The sequence below is a fragment of the Papio anubis genome, chromosome 16 (assembly GCF_008728515.1).
Source record: "Papio anubis isolate 15944 chromosome 16, Panubis1.0, whole genome shotgun sequence".
NCBI classification, from domain to species: Eukaryota; Metazoa; Chordata; class Mammalia; order Primates; family Cercopithecidae; genus Papio; species Papio anubis.
The window spans coordinates 86,196,838-86,214,016 of NC_044991.1; the positions used below are offsets into that span (position 1 = coordinate 86,196,838).

Here is a 17,179-nt window from a genome sequence, read left to right on the forward strand (position 1 = left end):
GGACAAGAGAGTTGAGACGGGATGCACGGCTTTCCAGACCCGCTGCCTTTCCTGCCACTCTGTTCTGCCCAGACATTTTCAATTGAGACAAGCCCCGATGCCCACGGCCATGTCAGGTCTGCCGCATGGTAGGTGCTCCGTCTGTAGGTGTGGAATGCATGGGCCTGTCTGCACCAAGAGCCGCATCTCCCCCTCCCACCCTGTGAAGCCCACTTGAAAACCACCACCGGCAGCTACATGTTAGGGGGCAGCCCTGGCAGGCCCATTCCTCACACCGACTTGTGACGCGGGAACTTTTATTTCATTTTTCATGTGAAAAAATTCAGGTTTAGGGCGAAGATGAGCCCCTGGGTGGTGGAGCTGCCACTCCGCCCCTCAGCCTCTCACAGCCCAGCGTCCAAAGCTCAGCGCTTGCCTGGCCTGAATAAACATGGCCGGCGATACAGGAATCAAAGCAAACAGGGCTTCTCTCTCTTTCCTCCTTTTTGCCAACTGCCCCATTAACAGAAAAACCTTTTAAGCGCCCACCTGGAAACCTGGCTTTTTCCCCTCCCTAAGCAAACTGAGATGGCCAAGAGGAATGTGCTGCAGTGCGGAGGGTGGGCGGAGGACCCCAGCACCCTGGATCCTGCTCACATGGCAAAGAATGAACACAGGCAGATCAGAAATTCCCCTTGGGCCCAGTCCCGTGGTCCCTGCAGCGAGGCGGTTTGTGGCCAACAGGGGCTCCTTTCAGGAGCTGGGCCACAGAAGGCCGCGGCTGCCCACTGGTCACACCTTCCCATAAGAGCTCACTACGGTTATTCCATCTAGTCTGTCCCCAAACATCCAGGTTTCATGGAGCAGTTTATACCTTCAGCCTAGACCACCTCTTACAGAATGGAGGAAAAAGGTGACCCTATCTAGAGAAGGACACACTTGTGAATAAACACATCACTGGCTTTAAGAACACAGCCCGCTCTGAGCATCACTGCTCAAACTTGCCCAGCTGTCGATGTGCCCTTAACAAACATTTACTGAGGCCCTGCCATGGATCAGGCACTTTGGGGACTCAAAGATGAAATGACACGGACAGCTCCCAGGCTGGCAGGAGATAAGGCATGTGTATAAGTAATTAGCAAACAGGGCCATGTGTGGCACTGCAGGTTCAAGTGCTCTGGTCCCCAGGAGGGGAGGTGTCTCTGGCGAAGGAACCGCCTGTGGGAAGATCATGGAGCTGTCTTTGGTCTCTGGAGGAGTCTGATAGGCAGGGGCCCCTGGGTGGGGAGGGAGGCTGCGGAGAGCTGGTGGGGACAGACAGAAGGGGGAAAAGAAGGTCGAGGCATGCCGGGAGAGAAGCTGGAAGTGAGGCAAGATGGGCTAACGTCTATGGAAACAGAATGGTCTGTTCTTAATTTTAAAATGGTCTGTTGTTAATTTCTGAAAAACACTGCTAAGGACCTATGAATATCCTCCTCTTGAATTTGCACATTCTTCTCTTTACCTTTGGGCAGGGAGGAGGGCTGACTGGACCGGAAGCATCTGTGAGTCATGTGACATTCAGGTTTGAGCACAAAAATGTTCCAAACTTAAGAGAAACATTGCAAGGGTACTAATCTTGTGCTAACTTTGAAAAGATTCAGCAATTGTTACCACTTTGCCCCTTTATTTAACTGCTGTCTCTCTGTTTATCACATTATTGTGGTTGTGGAACTGGTTCAGAGTAAGCTGCCAGCATCACGACGACCTTGAAGTACAGTGCTTCATAATATGGCATCTCCTGGAAACAAGGACTTCCACTTAGAACCACCGTACCATGATCAAAGTCAAGAAATGGAACACTGATACTCTTTTCCAGTATACACAGTTCTTATTTGAATTTTGACAATTATCCTCACACCATCCTCTATAGGAGCCCTCTTCCCTGGTCCTGGATCCAGCCCAGGATCACGGGGTACACTGTCAGTACTCAAGGGCAGCCTGGGATCTACACACTAGACAGAGGTGAGAAGCAGTCCCAGTCTGGGCACTCTTAGGACAGAGTGTTCTCTTCTTCCCCACCTCTAGGTTTCTCTTCTAGTTTATAGCTCAGGCCCTTTGGCTGTGTATTTGAGCTCCTCTGCAAGTAAGCAGAAGCGATTTCCCCAGACACTCCATCGCTAGGAACTTTCCTGATTGTGTTCCTGACCTCACATCCTGGGCCCCACCAGGCCTGTAGAGGGAACACAAGGCTTAGGAGTCAAACCTGGGCTTGGGGCACAGGAAGCATAGGCTCCTCATGGATCAGGCTGGGCTCCAATGCTTCAACCAAGGTCACGGGTCTGGCAAGAGGCAGGGGAGGGCAGCACCGCCAGGGCTTCTGGCTCTGAGTTCAGCAGTCTTGCCTTGAGTCCCTGTCCTGAGAGATGGTGTCCTCGAGCTGCTCCAGAGCTAGGAGTGCTCTCTTCCTAAGTAAGCCAGAGTTCCACGAGTGCAGGATCTGGCCGCATCTACCTCCTTCATTCCCTTGTCTGCAGCACCCAAGGTGAGCCCAGCATATGACAGGTCCCCTTCCATAGCCATTCAAGGAATGGGGGCAACCTCAGGGTGCCCAGCAGACACTAAAGAGGCCTTGAGAGGCAGGTGCTCACTGGGTGGTGGTTGTCCACATCCTCAGGGCTTTAGGAGACCTTGCCCTGTACTTGTCCACCTGCACCTTGAGAGCTCAACAGGCACAAGGCAGTGCCTACCAGCTCTCCCCTTCTGAGTCAGTGCTCTCATGCCTTCTCGGGGAGTCCATTCCCCATCTTCTTTGGAAGTGTCCACCTTCTCTCCTCCAGGTGGTGGGGAACTGCCATCCTCCTGGGCAAGGATATGGAGCTGGTGTTTGGCCTGGATGCCCTTGCCTGGTTGGAGGTAATAAAGCCTAGGCTGGCTTTCGACGCTGATAGAAGCTTGGTGGCAGGGGATGTACTGAGGACCAGGAGACAGAACAGCTGCTTTCAAGCTGCTGAGTACCCAGCCTGCTGCCACTTAAGTACTGCGTGTGAGGGAATGCAATTTTTTTTTTTTTTGACAGAGTGTTGCTCTGTTGCCCAGCCTGGAGTGCAATGGCGTGATCGTGGCTCACTACAACCTCTGCCTCTCAGGTTCAAGCAATTCTCCTGCTGCAGTCTCCTGAGTAGTTGGGACTACACGTGTGTGCCACCACACCTGGCTAATATTTGTATTTTTAGTAGAGATGGGGTTTCGCCATGTTGGCCAGGCTGGTCTTGAACTCTTGACTTCCGGTGATCTGCCCATCTTGGCCTCCCAAAGTGCTGGGATTACAGGAGTGAGCCACCACGCCCAACTCTAAGGGAATGCAATTGGGAGTCCATTTTGTTCTTGGAGAATTCAGGGTCTGGTAAAGGGACCCTATGGCAAATATTAAGACCCCAGACACCATGGCAGGAAAGACGGAACGACAGAGCGGGAGCTGGGAAGGCGCAGCCCAGCCCTGGCATGGACAGGGCAGGGGTCCAAGAGGCCTGCAGGACACTGTAGAGTAACTTGCAGACAGGGCGAGAAAGGGCATGTGGGGGAGGGGCGGGCAGACAGCGCCTGATGCAGGCAATCCTGGGACCTGTGAGGCCCAGCTGTGAAGCCTCCCGCCGCGTCGGGGCACGGGGCTTCTGGGGACCAAAGTCTTGAAAAGGGGCCGGGAAGTTGGACAGGGAAAGCCCTTGGAGGTGGTCTGGTTACCTGGGTGAGCTAGGAGCCAGAGTCATCACACCACAGGCATCAGGGCCAGCATGGGCACCTAGAAGCCTGCAAACAGTGCCAGCCTTCAGGCACTGAGGCGGCCTTTAATCTTGCACTCACTCTCTAGGAAATGATGGGGCAGTATTCTGTGCTAAGAGAGGAAAAACACCCCCTTCCAAAAGCATGACAGGCAGAAAGCAGAGAAGGGCCAAGACTGGCTGAGGGCGGGGAACTGGGCCTCTGGGGTGGACACACCCTTGGTCACATTGCGAGGGTAGCTTAGTTGGCCAGTCCCACCACTGCAATGACCACAGTTGTGTTGGGCTCACACCAGTGAACCGAGGCTCTGGATTCTGAGAGTCTGAGGATTCCGTGAAGATCTCAGACTTGGGCTCACAGCAAGGATGCGTGAAATTGTCCATATTCAGATTGGCCAGTGTGGCAACCAGATCGGAGCCAAGGTAAGTAATGTCTGGTTACTAATCCTAGCTTTGCCACAGTCCACAGAGGCGGACAACCAAGAGAATACCCTAAGTTAGCAGGGAAGACAATGAGTCGAGTAGATTTCATGTACTTGCTAAATATCAGACAATGCCTTTGGGCTTTAAAAAAATTCTTAAAAAAAGAATTTCACAGGGGAAAAGAAGGAAACAATCTTTAAAGAGCTACAAGACACATTAAGGGCTTACAGTGTTAAGTTAGTTAATTTTATCCATAGACACCTAGGCACAACACATGCCAACCATTACATTATATAATATGCTTATCATCTTTTTCTTTGCCCACTCTGTTGCCCAGGCTGGAGTAGAGTGGCAGAATCATGGCTCACCACAGCCTCAACCTCCTGGGCTCAAGCTATTCTCCTGCCTCAGCCTCCTGAGTAGCTGAGATTATAGGCAGGCACCACTATGCCTGGCTAATTTTTTAATTTTTTTTGAGAGACAGGGATCTCACTTTGTTGCCCAGGCCGGTCTTGAACTCATGGGCTCAAGTGATCCTCCCGCCTCCGACTTCCAAAGTGGTGGAGTAACAGGTGTAAGCCACCGTGTGTGGCACTTTTATCATCTTTTTATTTTTTTGAGATGGAGTTTTGCTCTTGTCGCCCAGGCTGGAGTGTGATGGCGTGATCTCGGCTCACTGCAACCTCCACCTCCTGGGTTCAAGTGATTCTCCTGCCTCAGCCTCCCCAGTAGTAGCTGGGATTACAGGCATGCGCCACCATGTCTGGCTAATATTGTATTTTTAGTAGAGACGGGGTTTCATCATGTTGGTCAGGTTGGTCTCGAACTCCTGACCTCAGGTGATGTGCCTGCCTTAGCCTCCCGAAGTGCTGGGATTATAGGTGTGAGTCACTGTACCTGGCTTACTTTTATCATCTTAACAATGAACTTCTCATATCTAAAAACAGTAATTTGTCTCAAAACAGCTTTTTGAAGTTTTTTGAGAAACTTTCTATACGCTGTCACTATGGTGTCTTTTCCCTCCCCTCTCATGTTTATTATAGCCCTTAAAAAAATCAATTACTGTTTGATTAGTATGCAATTGAAAATTTAAGAGATAGACCTAAAATAAAGTTTTTGTGTACAGTAACATCATTAATTAAAATACACTCCCTGGAATATAAATGAGTTTTTCTCTCCCTTGCCCCCCTGCTTAAAATTTTCTACCAAGTATGTAACTTACTTGGCCAACCCCAAGAACACAGATGCCCGAGCCCAGGATCTCCAGTCTTGATTTTAAGATGGCCAACTGCACTGAGAAAATTTACCGTGTTCTCTTTGCTATTGTGAAGTTACTTTTACTAATATGAGATGCATTAAAAGTAAGGTTTTAAAACTCTTTGCTATTGTGAAGTTACTTTTACTAATATGAGATGCATTAAAAGTAAGGTTTTAAAACACCTACATTCATCATCCATCAATGACACTTGGGTTGTTTCTGCCTTTTGGCTATTGTGAGTAATGCTGCTAGGAAACAACTAAGGCTTTTAAATGCAGGTGTTTTAAATCCGGGGCAAAGAACATTACTGCTTGAAAAGAAGTCCCCATTCCTCCATGCCTCAGGGGTAAGACATTCATAACACACAGACAGAGAAGTGGGAGGCAGGAGCCCTGCTGCTCTGAAGCTGGAAGATAACACAGAAAGGGGCCCTCGAGAGACAGTGTTGGGTTTAGATAGGGTCTTCGCTCTCACTCTCAATTGTATTGTCTAGCGTTTAGAGTCCTGGCTGACTCATCATTTAGAGTCATAAGAACTTTAAGACACATTTAATTTGGGGTATCTTAGAACTTGAATTTATTTATTCTTCCACTCCCTGAACAGTGCTGGCAGTTTACCACGAACTAGTGCCTTGTTATTAAGACCATGGCCAGAGCAGCGCTGTCATTTACAAGATATGGTTGGAGTTTTAAACATACCCTTGGGGATTTTACTGTATGTGAATACATTTTCATTGCATTTTAATATGTGCTTTTCAGGGTGATCAGAAGGAGTCTTCCCAGTAACTGTTTCCATATTAAGAGCTTGGCACGTATCTATATTAATAAGTACTGTGTATGAGATTGGAAGTGCTTTATGTTTCAAATAGTTACTAGAGGACAACAATGTGTAATTTTGAGTTATGTGTATACCTGATCATCAAAAATGCACATTCCTGGCCGGGCGCAGTGGCTCAGGCCTGTAATCCTAGCACTTTGGGAGGCCGAGGAAGGTGGATCACCTGAGGTCAGGAGTTTGAGACCAGCCTGGCCAACATGGCAAAACCCCGTCTCTACTAAAAATGCAAAAATTAGCTGGGCATGGTGGTAGACGCCTGTAATCCCAGCTACTTGAGAGGCTGAGGCAGGAGAGTTGCTTGAACCCAGGAGGTGGAAGTTGCAGTGAGCCAAGATTGTGCCACTGCACTCCAGCCTAGGTGACAAGAGTGAAACTCGTCTCAAAAAAAAAAAAAAAAAAAAAAAGGCCAGGCATGGTGGCTCATGCCTGTAATCCCAGTACTTTGGAAGGCCAAGGTGGGCGGATCACGAGGTCAAGAGATAGAGACCATCCTGGCCAACATGGTGAAACCCCGTGTCTACTAAAAATACAAATATTAGCTGGGCATGGTGGTGCATGCCTGTAGTCCCAGCTACTCAGGAGGCTGAGGCAGGAGAATTGCTTGAACCCAGGAGGTGGAGGTTGCAGTGAGCCAGGATCACGCCACTGTATTCCAGCCTGGTAACAGAGCAAGACTCTGTCTAAAAAAAAAAAAAAAAAAAAAGTGCTAATTACTTAAAATCATGCACACAGGTCCAAGTTATGGGTTGCTTGAAAACGTTCATGAAAATAAATCCCCAAAGTGAAATGAGATATTATTGTGAAATCAGATAAGAATTGTTTATTTTCCTATAATAGAATCTATACTTTACTAGCTTGGAGCATTATAAGGAGAAATTAAGAGCTATATTGACATTAAATTCTAAACAACAGCTTTAATATATATAATGGCCTGAACTTAATAGGAAGAAAATCCAATTTAGTATTCTGTGTTTGACATTTTATTTAAGGAGTTCAGGTGGGGAGAAAAGGCAGTCTTCATATTACTTCATATTGCTTAGTAGAGGCAAAAAGTGAATGATGCCATGGTTATTTATGAAAAGGTCCAAAAAGAATGTCTTGGGGAGGGTCAGGCAACCCCAGGGAAACAGGCCTGGGGGTGCTAACTTTCTCTCTGGTTAACACAGCCTTTTTCTGGGTCCGTTTACTCTGACCTTCCTCCTGCTTTCAGTTCTGGGAGATGATTGGTGAGGAGCACGGGATCGACTTGGCTGGGAGCGACCGCGGGGCCTCGGCCTTGCAGCTGGAGAGAATCAGCGTGTACTACAATGAAGCCTACGGTAGGACTGGCAGGGCTCTGGGAGCAGTGGTCCCGCAACTGGGAACATAAGTAGAGGAAGGGCAGAGGCCCAGGAGATGGAAATGTCAAAGCAGTGATGTCTAGGTTCAGGGAGGCGACAGGCAGGGCAGCAGCAGAATCCCAGAGTGGTAGGTCCCCAACCTTTGGTCAAGAGGCAGGACTGGGGAAGGAGCTGCTGGATGGGGCACACACCTTAACACAAGCAGGTCAAGTACTCACTTCCCTTTGTGGCTTCACAGATGAAACCAGAATCATTTCCAGTGCGAAGGAAGAGAATCTCTGTCACTGGCAATACCACAGGGCAGACGATGGAAATTGTTTCTTGGGTATTCTATAGATTTGTGGTATTGTTGTTGGGGTAAAAAATATGTTAGATACTCAAATCTCAACCTACCAAGGGCCCCTTTCTAGAATATCCATGATTTTTTTGGACCAGTATCACAAAGTTCTCTTTTGATAAAACATTAACTTCTAGAAAGACAAGTAGGCTGACTTTTTCCTATTTTTCTACACAGGTAGGAAATATGTGCCCCGAGCAGTCTTGGTGGACCTAGAACCTGGGACGATGGACAGCATTCGATCTAGCAAATTAGGAGCCCTCTTTCAACCTGACAGTTTTGTCCATGGTAGGTTTTTCCAGAAGGTTCCACCAGGAGCAGGGGGGATGCCTTACTGGTGCCCTTCTCTTTTCACTTTTCTTCCCCTGCTGGTTACTCTTTTTGGTCACAGGTAACTCTGGAGCTGGCAACAACTGGGCCAAAGGCCATTACACGGAGGGAGCCGAGCTGATTGAGAACGTCCTGGAGGTAGTGAGGCACGAGAGTGAGAGCTGTGACTGCCTGCAGGGCTTCCAGATCGTCCACTCCCTGGGCGGGGGCACAGGCTCCGGGATGGGCACTCTGCTCATGAACAAGATTAGAGAGGAGTACCCGGACCGGATCATGAATTCCTTCAGTGTCATGCCTTCTCCCAAGGTGTCGGACACGGTGGTGGAGCCCTACAATGCAGTTCTGTCCATCCACCAGCTGATTGAGAATGCAGATGCCTGTTTCTGCATTGACAATGAGGCCCTCTATGACATTTGCTTCCGTACCCTGAAGCTGACGACACCCACCTACGGGGATCTGAACCACCTGGTGTCCTTGACCATGAGTGGCATAACCACCTCCCTCCGGTTCCCGGGTCAGCTCAACGCAGACCTGCGCAAGCTGGCGGTGAACATGGTTCCCTTCCCCCGCCTGCACTTCTTTATACCTGGCTTTGCCCCACTCACAGCCCAGGGCAGCCAGCAGTACCGAGCCCTCTCCGTGGCCGAGCTCACCCAGCAGATGTTTGACGCCCGCAATACCATGGCTGCCTGTGACCCCCGCCGTGGCCGCTACCTCACAGTGGCCTGCATTTTCCGGGGCAAGATGTCCACCAAGGAAGTGGACCAGCAACTGCTCTCCGTGCAGACCAGGAACAGCAGCTGTTTTGTGGAGTGGATTCCCAACAACGTCAAGGTGGCCGTCTGTGACATCCCACCCCGGGGGCTGAGCATGGCTGCCACCTTCATTGGCAACAACACGGCCATCCAAGAGATCTTTAACAGGGTCTCTGAGCATTTCTCAGCCATGTTCAAGAGGAAAGCTTTTGTGCACTGGTACACCAGCGAAGGGATGGACATAAACGAATTTGGGGAAGCTGAAAGTAACATCCATGATTTGGTATCCGAGTACCAACAATTTCAAGATGCCAAAGCAGGTCTAGAGGAAGATGAAGAGGTCATGGAGGAGGCAGAAATGAAGCCAGAAGATAAGGGACATTAATGGTGAGAGAAGCTGTGCCGTGGAGTCGCTTACAGAACAGTTTCTCATTAGACGAGTGTTTCTCCTGCAGCACTCCAAAACCTATTCTGCACTGCAGCACAGTGAATGATACGCACTCATCATTAGCTTCGACACAGGGACTGCGGGAGACAGGTGGGGAACAGCTGACAGGCATTAGGGTCTTTGCTGACATTTACTAACCTTGAAGAGTTTGACATTCAATGCATACTTATTAGCTTAAAAAAATAGCAAATTTATTGTAAAGTGCTCCCTTTGTTTCAAAGTGTTCACTGAGTATTTTATTACATGCCCTGTGCCAGGCACCCAGACTACACATGTGGATTTGCAGGAAGCCACTGGAGTTGGTGTTAACATTTTTAAACTTTAGCAGCACTGATAAGCACCCTGGAATCCTCACTTGGTATCCGAGGGTTACTAAGACTCTTCCCTTAGGTTCTTTCCTTTGAGCAAACACTGCCTGCCACCATCCTGCCTTCCTGTGCCTGCCAGCCTCCAGAAGAGCCAGGTGCCTGACTAGTACATGGGGAGCTACAGAGCCAAGGTCAATGTGAGTCAACATCCACTAGAAATATCCATGTTGTGTAGACCTGTGCGCACACATGCTAACTGGAAAAGAGGAAAAAAGAAAAGCCACAGTCCTCTCCACAAAAACACCTGGTCCAAACATGAAAAACAAAAAGACAAGCAAAACTAAAGAACTGCAGTCCTCTGATCTTTATTTCTGAAGAGCTAGCCTTTAACATATACGTTTATATAGTTTAAATTTCTTACTACTGTTAGATCCCAGTAATTCATTAATAATCATCCTTGGTTTTCCTTTTAGAGGCTATTTTGAAATGCTCTTTTCACTTTCATTCAGCCATCACCCCCCAAAATGCTCTGCAGCCTCTCTGCTCTAAGAAACGGCACACCATCCGCTCGGCAACCATTCAAATGCAGGAATTAAGCGGCAATGGCTGCAGTGTCCTTCTCAGTTACGGAGGACATCGTCTCATTAGGGAACTTTTACAGTTCAAATTAATTTGCAGAAGTTGCCATAAATGTCTGCATAATGACACAGCTTTAACCACTACATGATTTTAATCTGCTCACATTACAACAGGACCAAATACACAAGAGCGTAATCAAATCATCCGTAACTTCTTAATTACAGTTTACCTATTTCTGACATGCAGCATTGCCATCTCTTCCAGCACCATCAGGGTTTTAATGGCCCTCTAGAATTACCACTGAGATACACTATTTGATCCATGGATAACTGGTAATGGGAAAATGCTCCGACCCTCAATGCAGTAAATATTTACTTGCCGGCAACTGGGTTCTCATCTCTTGATTTGCTTTTGTAATTGGCAATAATAAAATAGCAGGTGGATGGATGACAGTTGCTCATTCTGAGAAACTTCACTCTTTTCACGTATGCATCATGAGGAAATACTAAAATACATACCAAGAGAAAAATACCTTGCCATCGGATCATCAACAAGTCTTCTATTTACAAACTTCAAAAAACACAATACAACAATCATGTTTTAAATGCTTTCTACTTGTGGTTCAAGAAGTACTAGATTTAGTAAGAAACTCCACCTATACACTTTGTTTGAAGTTAGTAACTTTCTGAGATGCTAAAGACTTACAGCCTGCGATTATACAAGGATTTACACATGCTTCCTCTGGTGCTTTACTTCTAAAATCTAAAAAGGCAATGAAATAGGTATAAGGAGAGAGGGATTTAAACCTTTTAAAAAACTTTTGCTGACTTATATTACTGTAAAGATTTGTTTGCTCAATAGTAATCATTAAAGTACAAAATAATTCAATTTTAAATGGCAAAATTGCTTTATTTCAGACTAAATAAATTCCTTTTCTTGAAGCCTAACCACCCAGACTGAGTAGTTAAAAATATTTAGAAATGCATCTCACCATCCTACTCTTTCGTATGGTAGAAATAGATTTAAAAACACAAAACACAAACTAGAAACCTAAGAAATCTGTCCCTTTTGATTTTGAAGAGCTTATTCCTTTAGCAGTATGGTTGCTACGGCGACCTTGGTCTCTCAGAGACCGAGGTCTCTGAGCACAATCACCGAATTTTAGAGCTTATCCAATTCCTTCACTTTACTCACAAGGACTACGTGAACTAAGAGATTAACTGACAACCTCAAACATCTTCCAACTAGTTAGTGGGATACTCATTAAGTTGGTCTGATTGGGGTCACCTCATCATTGGGCACAGTCATCCTGCCAGTTACTCAGCACAGCTGGAGAAAGGAAGTTTATTTCATTATACTACTGGTTCAGGATATCTACTAATCACAGAGAAAAGGGCCTCTAAGAATCTCTGCTGGACAGTAAACTTGTCTTTTACTCAGTTACTTCACTCCTTTCCATATCACAAGCCCTGTCCCTAAGTCTCACCTCTACCATCCGCCTCCTTAATAATATACCATCTATATACCAATAATCTACCAATATACTACCAATCTACTATACCATCTATATACCAATAATACCCCATCTGCCTCCTTAATAAATGACTTACCTCTAATTACCTGACTGGAAATAATTTAGCCTCTTTGTCTATTAGTTACTTTATTTGTCCTGTGTCAAAAAGGCCTGACAGCCTTTTGATTCATTTATTCCTGTTCTCTGTAATGGAGGATGCTTCCTAGTACCTTAATCTTGGGGACCACAGCACTGAACTGAGGTGCCCTAACTTGCAAGCAGGAGGATGACAGCTCCGAGGTGAAGGACCCCAAGGGCTCCTAACCCGCTGTTGTCCAGAGGCACCCTCTCTCACTCAATCGGCTCTGCCTCCCTGCTCGCTCTGTGCTGAGAATTCAGTAAAACCTACAGGTCAAGTGTTGGGACAGTAAGTCATTCCCAGAAGCCGAGAACAAAGACATTCTATGTGGCTTGGCCTCGGCATGGCTGACAGAGGCCCTGATAAATTATTGTGAGCTTTAAGTACCATGTGAAAACTGGTCCTAGAACGGTGTTTCAAAATTTCCAGTTCAAATTTATTTCTCCATTCTCCAAAAACAGTTAAAATTAGGCAATTAACTTTTCAATGGTGTTTTACTTGCCCAAGCGCTTCCAAGTTTCAAAGAAAGGTAACGACATAACTTGCAACAATTTTCCATCCCTAAATAATGAATGAATGAATCACTATGGAAATATCAAGAAACTGATGTTGTGGTCACCGTGTCTCAGACCTATAGTCAAAACTCCTAGATTTTAACTTCAGTTTGGCTATCAACTCAATGAGCAAGTTATTAGTTTCCACATTTCCTAAGAGAAATGCTACCACAATATATTCATTTACAAAACAATGTGAAAAACATTTTGTGCTTAAATTCTGTAATTGTTCTTATCTATAGGTTTTAAGTGCACAATACAAAACGAGTACAATTTAGTGTTTCTTCTTCTAATCAATGCTTTTAGGATTTAATAATTATTTCCATGTAGGTTACTGATGACCATGTCATTATTCTGACATGGCAACAATTCAAACATAAGGGACTACAAAGCCTCAATGACAGCAGATAATTTTGATCACCAATTAATGTCATGAAACAACTATTTTGAGACATTTTCAAAATCCTTTCTGAATCCCTTTGGTCACTATATATTAAATCTGCCTTCCCCTGCTTTTAAGAAATCCTGGTTCACATGGCCATAATCACGCAACTGTGCAGAGTTCCTTTAAAGAAAATGAAAAAGTCTGACAAACTAAAAATCAAGAGTAACAGTGAACCATACTTCAATTTATTGACATTGTCAATTTATGAACAAGACAGGAATTTTTTTTTTCCCCATGAAATGAGATCCTTTTCAATCTGCCATAACATGTGCCCACACATCTTCACCTTGGAAATGTAGCATTTCGAGCTTTAGTCAGGGTCTAGGAGGAAAAAGAAAATGCAACAGTTGCTGGCTAGTTCTTGGTTTTCTTAAAAACTCAACATGAATATAAGAAATAACTTCCTTATAGTGAACTGTATAACCGTGGCTATCATTCACACTGTCTTGGCTCAGATGTAAACAAGCACTGGTTCAAGTACACAGGTTTAGTCAAGCAGGAATTTCTCCGCTGACTAAAAGTAAACACTCTCCCAGCAATAAAGAAACTACTTTGCCTTTAAAAGACACTAACATCTCCTTGTGCTAATGAGGTGGGGTCAGTAACCCCGAAGGGCGTAACAGAGAGGGGCTAATGCTTTAAGGGGATCGACACTACTTCCTGACCCCCAGGACTTTGCAAAATCTCAGCGTTAGATGCAGTCTGGTGGCTCTGAGCCGAGTGAGGCCAACTGATTTTCTGTTAGCTTACTGTTAAAACAAAACAACCCAACATAAAACCAGGTCTCATTACTCAGAATTACAAGATTAGACAGAGAGCCCCTAGAAAAAGGGCTAAATTCAAAACACTGCATCTCCAGACTTGTAATAAAATATTTACTAATTCAAAATGAAAATGAAAAGTTAGGGGAGACAGTTTCAATAAGTAAAATTGCTCATAACCACAAGCTGCCAAAGAATTAATATTTATCACATTTCTGTGCTATTATGGGTCTGAAGCTTTTTAAAAGCAAAACTAGAAAAATTAAACCTGAAAAACATCTCTGATAATTTGCCTTGCCTACTTTTGAAATAACAATGTCAAGAAAGTACTTTTGAGATCAAACCATTTTTTAATTTGGAACACAAAAGTCTACACTTATCAACTGTACAGAACTTTTTATTTCATGTGAATGTAACTTTACATCACCAACATCTTTGAAAAAGTAAAATGAACCAAACCCTCTGAAAACATAATAAATTAGCAAAACAGTATTCACTGCAGGTTCTTGCATATTTTATTGCTTGATGCAACAGCAGGACCCTTGCCTGTACTTGTAGTTATTATGTTCGGGAAGTAGTGGTTTGTGAGAATATTAGTAGATGTGGGGGAAATAAAAATGTAAAGAACTGTAGTTTTTTATGCTCTTGAACTATTATGTAACTCCAATAGCAATTACAAAAGTGGGGAGTTCATCCTCCAAGTTACTTGATTTGTGCAGACAAATGAAACAGGTTTAACTAAAATAAGATGGCTCTCTACCTAAGCATTGCTAAATGAATTGAAAATCAATGTGCCAATTACTTCTGCTTGTCGGGCCCAAAAAGACTTTCTTTTTATTAGACCATGGGACTTCTATAACTTGCATGCTTTAAATTATATTATCCTAATAACTTCCAAATACACTGACTAAAAAAATGAATAGAACCCAAAATTAAAATTATTTTGATTTTTACGGTGCTCTAAAAACTTAAGATGCAACTGTTCTTCTAAATACATCAGTAACTTACAGATTATTCCTTCTTTACTTTCACAATTTTGACGCTGCTGCCAGAAGCCTTCTCGGCATTTGCTTTGAATTCTGTCTTCAGTGCATCTCTGACTGCTTTTGCACAGATCTGGGAGTATCGGATGTAGCTGGGAGAAAATGAGAGAAGGTATATAGTTAATTATCAATATTCCAGCCAGACCAACTGTTACTACTGTGCTTTCGCTTTTCTTCCTGTACTTTTTATTTTGGTTTGGTAGTACCTTATTGCAGAACTGGTTTTAAAAATATGACTAATGCCAAAAACAATCTATACAAAGAAAAAGAACACTAGAAAAATATGTACCAAAGTATTAATTGGTGTTTGGACAGATGATCTTTGATTTTTCTTCTTTGTACTGTGTTTTCTCTTTAGTGTATAGTAATTCAAAATAAAAGATGCATAAATGTTTTTAAAAATCCCACAGCACAGAAAAAAAAAAAAACCCTGAAATGTTTAGCGACTATAACAAGAATGCATCATCAATTCTCTCCTCAATTTCTCTCCTTAAAACTTTTATTACTCTTGGAAAATGAGGTATACATAATTAAGAGAAAACTATTTTGAATTACAACAATTCTTTCTAAATTATTTAAACTCTTTTCTGAGAAAAATGAATTCTGTCTTACAAGTCTGCCACTGAAAATACCTCCTAATCAAGATTTCTAAATTACACTGAAAAGTGCTTTGAGAACATCATCAATTCTAGCAAAATTGTAAAACCTGCTTCCTGTTTGGTAGATGGACTCCCATCAACGTTGTAGTTTCCAAAAGATGTCAGATCACCTTTCCCACTTTTGAAAAACAGGAAGTGGGGAGGGGTGCAATTTTCTCATGTTTTAGAATTTATTTTGGGGACTCTGAGGTATGAGTTCCAATGCCTGCTTCCATTCTTACTAACTGGTGACCTTCAGGCTGTTCAACCTTTTCAGCATGTTTATTCACCTGAAAAAACAATAGAATAAAAGGATAATACCTGTCCTGCTGATAGCTGGGAGGAGGAAAAACAAGTGCGAAAAGTTATGGATCACAGGGTAGGTTGCCTAATAAATGGTATCTACTACCTTCCATCCTTCCAATTCTACAAGACTTCGCTTGCTTGACCTCAGCAAGTTGGGAAGCTCCGTTGTAGTGTAGTCACAAGTACCCACAAAATGTAAAGTGCTACACCATCTAGTCAACTAACAAGGTGTGTCACCGGGAGCAAGGTACTTCTGCTCACTCAGGTGCACGCATAAAAAAAATTAGATGTGACACCTAGACCAATGGTTTGCGCTTCCACTATTGAGACACCATGTCCTCAAGTGGGTTCCATATTTGAGCTTTCCAGGAGCCACCTCTCACCTTTGTGCGGAGCTCTGAATAGTTTACCAGTGGCTTTCACCCCTTTTACACGGAAACCTGAGATCAACAGGAATTAATAGTTTAAAAAAAAAATGTGTAAAGTCGTAAAAGGCTCCATCTCGATGCTGGATTAAAAGTCAAAGCGGCTAACAGCTGTCACGTGGAGAGAAATCTCCTGTTTACTGAGGTGGATGTGACTGTACTACTTTCACCACCTGGCTCCAGCACCATTCTAGAAGAAAAAGGTTTGCTGAGTAAGAGCTGGCCTCTCTCTCTCTCGAAACCTCCCATTCACAAAGGTGTCCACGGGCACTGTGCGGGTGCTGGGCCGCACCTGTGGGAAGCGAGGCAGTACACAGACGCACTCCCACGCGAGGCCGAGGCCTCGCCTGCCTGAGCGCTTTGCCCACAGCGACGCCATCTTGGCGGCGACGCCCGAGGTTCGGCCCAACCCCGGTCACGCGTGGGGCCACTGCTCCGTGTCCTGTATGACCTCTGGGCACGGGGATGCGCGCGGGCCGGGCTCACGGGGCCCTTCCCTCTGGAGGCCTGGGCCTACCTGAGTCCAGCCTGTCGCCAGTAGGCCACCATGCTGTAGCGAAAGTGGAGCGCGTCGGACCGAATCGCTAAGACGCCGACAATGTCGGCTCAGCCGGGCGGTTCAGCCGCAGGAAGAGCAGACCACAGAAGCGGAAGGGGCGGGGCGTGCGTACCTGCCAATCGCCGCCTCCTACCCGGCCCCGCCCCTGTGCACGGCCCCTGCTGCCCTGCCGCGGAAGCCCCCCGGCGCCGGGAGCCAATGGGCGCGCGCGATCTGGACTGCGGGTGCCAATCCCTGGGCGGGTCGGCCGGCCGCGCCCACCTATTGGCTCCAAGAGCGCCCGGGGAGTGTGTCCCGGAGCTGCCGTATTGCCCCGGCGGGGGCGACCGGGGCAAGAAGGCAAGAAGGCAAGAAGGCAAGAAGGCCGGGGCAGCTCCGCTTGCTGAGGGCCGCGGAGTCGCGTACTTTCGGGAAGCGAAGACGCGAGGCGGCGCGGGCACG

The 17,179-nt window shown here is 45.6% G+C and overlaps 2 protein-coding genes across 3 annotated transcripts; one reads left to right on the top strand and one right to left on the bottom strand.

Annotated features, from left to right (window-relative positions):
* The first annotated feature begins 66 nt into the window (after positions 1 to 66).
* Positions 67 to 11,241, top strand: TUBB1 (tubulin beta 1 class VI). Of its 2 annotated transcripts, none has more exons than XM_009215852.4 (4): positions 67 to 128; positions 7,469 to 7,577; positions 8,113 to 8,223; positions 8,327 to 11,241. In XM_009215852.4, exons 1-4 carry the CDS (start codon positions 126 to 128, stop codon positions 9,403 to 9,405), a joined length of 1,302 nt encoding a protein of 433 aa, XP_009214116.1. In that variant the 5' UTR covers positions 67 to 125; the 3' UTR covers positions 9,406 to 11,241. The 2 variants fall into 2 exon arrangements, with proteins under 2 accessions (XP_009214116.1, XP_003904598.1); XM_003904549.5 differs by lacking the exon at positions 67 to 128 and adding an exon at positions 3,892 to 4,163.
* A 1,921-nt stretch (positions 11,242 to 13,162) lies between these two features.
* On the bottom strand, positions 13,163 to 16,837 carry ATP5F1E (ATP synthase F1 subunit epsilon). Its single transcript, XM_003904547.3, has 3 exons — positions 16,697 to 16,837; positions 14,776 to 14,902; positions 13,163 to 13,327 (listed from the first exon to the last, which is right to left on the bottom strand). The coding sequence occupies exons 1-2, from the start codon at positions 16,726 to 16,728 to the stop codon at positions 14,779 to 14,781; spliced, it is 156 nt and encodes a 51-aa protein (XP_003904596.1). The 5' UTR covers positions 16,729 to 16,837; the 3' UTR covers positions 13,163 to 13,327; positions 14,776 to 14,778.
* Between the last annotated feature and the right edge of the window lie 342 nt (positions 16,838 to 17,179).